General features: G+C 43.6%; 1 protein-coding gene across 1 annotated transcript; it reads right to left on the bottom strand.

The window, feature by feature from the left end:
* Nucleotides 1–203: 203 nt before the first annotated feature.
* Nucleotides 204–3,133, bottom strand: LOC105624269 (forkhead box protein K1). Its single transcript, XM_012205628.1, has 5 exons — nt 2,775–3,133; nt 1,000–1,791; nt 646–902; nt 467–569; nt 204–384 (listed from the first exon to the last, which is right to left on the bottom strand). Exons 1-5 carry the CDS (start codon nt 3,131–3,133, stop codon nt 204–206), a joined length of 1,692 nt encoding a protein of 563 aa, XP_012061018.1.
* Nucleotides 3,134–3,893: the final 760 nt, after the last annotated feature.

The raw sequence follows: 3,893 nt of genomic DNA, 5'->3' as shown, positions 1-3,893 counted from the left end.
GTACGTACGTACGTTACGTACGTCGTACGTTAATTATTGTGCTAGTCTAAGTACAGGTAGTAGTGTAGTAAAGTAAGTAAGTTAGTAGTGTGTGTGTGTGTGTGTGTGTGTGTGTGTGTGTGTGTGTGTGTGTGTGTGTGTGTCGACGCAGGCAAATAATGTAAATATAATGTTCTACGTAACAGGATGCTAGATATATCAGTTCAATGATCATCCATTTCGTGAATACGTTGACGTTTAGATTGCGATGGCTGATGTTCAGGAGGCTCGGGACTCTCGACGATCGCAAGTGGGGCCGGTGAACCTGGCGAGCTGTCTGATTCTTCATGGGTGCGTTTGCTAACTCCCCCCCCAATGCCAGCATCGGGGCTAATAAAATTTCCACTGTTGCGAACAGAAAATTTATACAAAATTGTAAATTATGTATATCGATAAAATACCATGCGATTTAAGAATGTAATTGTACCTGTAATTATAGGTTGTTTGTACAATAACAGGAGCTGGACTATATTGGCCAGCTGGAGATAAAGAATGGTCCTCTACAGCATTCCCAGGCACCAAATATTTTTCTGTTTCAAGAAATGAGCCATAAAATATTTCTCAAAAAGAAGAAATTTTTAAGATTATAAGATAAAAAACAAGTACCTTCTCTTCCTGTAGCATCGCCACTGACACCATTTGTTACCACTGTTTGCATCAGGCGTCCCTTATGAGTTGTCTGGGACGATGTATATGGATGTCCGGGAGAACCGGGTGCTGACTGACTTGTCGCGAGTTGCCCAGCTGGAGATGGGACCGAACTATCCGGATAAGATTCGGGTCCAGGGGAAGCCTCTCTGCTTAGACACTCAGGCGTAATTAATCCACTGATTCCTACATGAGATGGAGATGCTGGAGCACTTCTGTTGATTGGAGCATAAATGGTGTTGAATTAATATTAAATAAATTATCAATCGATATATACGATACAGACAACATAAAGCTTTTTTTTTAAATTACCTTGATGATAGTGTTCCAAAGGGCGCACGGAAACATGGTACACCACGTTGCCGTCTTCGTCTGAACGCTTGCTCAATAAGTTTATTTTCCGATTGAGGATCAATCTTCCAGAAAGAACCCTTCCCTGGCTCTTCTTGACTCCTGGGCACTTTGATAAAATAGCGATTCAACGACAAATTATGCCGTATAGAATTCTGCCAACCCTTATCTGCGGTTCTGTAATACGGATAGTGTTTGGTGATGTATGAATAGATGCCTGATAAGGTAAGCTGCTTATCGTGCGCCGATGCGATTGCTTGGACAATCAGTTGCGCATAGGAGTACGGTGGTTTCGAGTCATCTTTTGGTGGACTGTAATGTGGTGCTGTACCATTCGGTCCTGAACTGTTACCTCGATAACGAGCATCAGCACCAGGCTCTGGGCTTATTTGCCTGCTGGAGCTCTGTCCACCATCACCGTGCCTCTCCAAACTGTGCCTATCCAAAGTGGAATTCTGCGAATCATTTGCTACGGAAGCGGCATACGCCGCAACCATCTGCAAATCCGCCGAAATGTTTCTCCTGCCCTGACCGGCACGCGGACTTGCCGGACACGAATTAGCGGCGCTTATTGTCCCTGTGGGTGACGGGAAAGGGCTGCTATATCCGGCGTCCGGTATGTTTATCCGCAGAGGAGGTAGTGGTGCCCGCTGCTTCGGCGGAGAGGGCACACGAATGTTACTCTGTTCCTGCTCGTCAACAAGTGACTGGAACATCAGCTTTATCGTTGTACTTGGAAATCTGAATGTACATCTGAAACACCATTAAAGTTAATTATAAAGTAGTTATAAGATATTCGAAGCAGTATTATCATTAATTACATGAATTCAATGCTAATAAATATATTAACTCTCCATCATATAAAATTTTACGTTTTTTGTCAACAATTTGAATCTTTGAGCTTTAATGCCGATGTTTATATTGTTCCAAACTGTATGAAAATCTAAAAAAATTTTTTGCATACTTATGAAAACTTTAACTAGTTTTTACTCATAAATCTCGGATTGTACTTATTACAGATTTAAATTTATCCACAAGAATACACAATCAAAATTGATGTTGTCGAAGTCCAAATTGGTCAGGGAGCGAAAAATTAATAATAGTGATAAATTAAAAAATAAATTTATCATCTAAAAAAATACACATCATTCATATTTCATTATAGTTCTAAATTGTTACATGACTTGTAATTATTAACATCAACAAGAATCTCTATTTGATCACATTTTTATACGTAACTTGTTCTTTTCAGGTAAACTTGTATTACTCCTTTTCTCTTTTTTTCTCCATATTGGACAGAAAAGAACGAAACAAACGATGTAACAAATTGAACTGAAAAGAACAGACCTAAAGACTAGTTGTTTCTGTTACAAGAATAATTGTCACTCTCAATGTTCGTCCATTTTTACATAATCATCTTTCATAATCGTCAGGGTCATGGCTACCTTTATCTATTATCTAAGGACTAAGAAGAAAGAGATGATGAACGAAAGTTCTTTATGAGCTTCATTTATAAAGAAGATAAAATTCAAGGTAACATACATAAATATTCCAAGATGATTAAACCTTTGATCCTATCATAACTCTCGGTATAGTAACGCGAGTTATAGCATGGCTAAGAAAAAGCAACACCCGGTGATGTTTAATACAAGAGAGAAGGCCGGCGGTCGCGCGCGTGAAACAATAATAAATAAATAAGTAAATAAATAACGTCCGCGAGGAGAGTGGAGACTCACGTCTTTGGCAGTTGATAGACAGGGGCGCCTTTGCGTTGAAATACCCCGTCGACGAATACGCCGTTCTTGCCGTTGCAGACCATGTAGAAAAATGGATGCTCGTAGAAGATCTCGAGGTGCCGGCGTGAGATAAAGCTGGAGTGGCCCATGTTAACGTCGACCTCACCCTTGCTGCTGTTGCGGCCGATCGTGATGCGTCGTTGCCTAACCATGTACTCGAACTCGCGAGCCTCGAGCCGCGCTATCGGCGCCCCGCTCGACTCCGGATTCCACTGCATCTTCGACGGGCTGGCCGGCGCCGACTTCAGTGCCAATAGGGCCCACGCGTCGCTCTCCTGGGTACGAGAGTACGTAGACATAGCACCGAGAGCGAACGAGCCGTGATGTATAAGCCGAGAGCAGGCACGGAAAAGAGAGCAAGACAACCGAGACGGGCGGGGAGAGAAGGGGAGGGAAGGGGAAGGGGAGAAAGAGAAAGAGAGAGAAGGAGACAGAGATGGCGCAAGACGAGACTCGAGAGAGCAACACGGATAGATAGCTGCTAGCTCGAAAGAGAGATAAATTCACGGACGTTCGCGCTGGTTCGCGCGATTCAGATACGCTAGATAAATAGATAAAACGCAACGGCGGAACGAACGGATGCGAGTCGAAATAAACCGGCAAAACAAGGAATACAGGCGTTTCTCAAGGCGATATACAAGTATACAGATGACGAAAATTAGACGGAGAGGGTATATGTACTGTGTGCGCGCCGTGATAGCGGAGAGGGGTGACGTTCGCGAACGGGATGGAAAGAGAGGGGGATGAAGAAAAACGACGGACAAGAAAATCGTAGCGCCCGGTCGAAGGAGAGATTTCAGCGGGCAAGACAAAATCGGGCGCGCGCGCGCATCTAATAAACGCGAGACAAAAGAGAAACAGAGAGAAAGAGAGAGAGAGAAAGAGAGGACACAGCACGAGCCGCGTATGAACACGCGAGTATACTCGCGTGAAATATGTGAAATATGGCCGGCTCTCCTCAACTCTCCTTTCTCCGCGCCGAGTTCGTTATTCGTGTGTGTGTGTGTGTGTGTGTGTGTGTGTGTGTGTGTGTGTGTGTGTGTGTGTGTGTGTGTGTGT

The sequence above is a fragment of the Atta cephalotes genome (genome assembly GCF_000143395.1).
Source record: "Atta cephalotes unplaced genomic scaffold scaffold00075, whole genome shotgun sequence".
NCBI classification, from domain to species: Eukaryota; Metazoa; Arthropoda; class Insecta; order Hymenoptera; family Formicidae; genus Atta; species Atta cephalotes.
The sequence above is the reverse complement of the archived record's forward strand: the minus strand, read 5'-3'. Positions and strand labels throughout refer to the sequence as shown.

Excerpts from the sequence above, each read along its gene's own strand:
- LOC105624269 (XM_012205628.1), bottom strand. The coding sequence starts at position 3,133 with ATGTCTACGTACTCTCGTACCCAGGAGAGCGACGCGTGGGCCCTATTG. Across the intron at positions 1,792-2,774 it reads GTCTATCAACTGCCAAAGAC|ATGTACATTCAGATTTCCAA; the intron begins GTGAGTCTCCAC and ends ATGGTGTTTCAG. Across the intron at positions 570-645 it reads CGATGCTACAGGAAGAGAAG|AAAAATATTTGGTGCCTGGG; the intron begins GTACTTGTTTTT and ends TTCTTGAAACAG.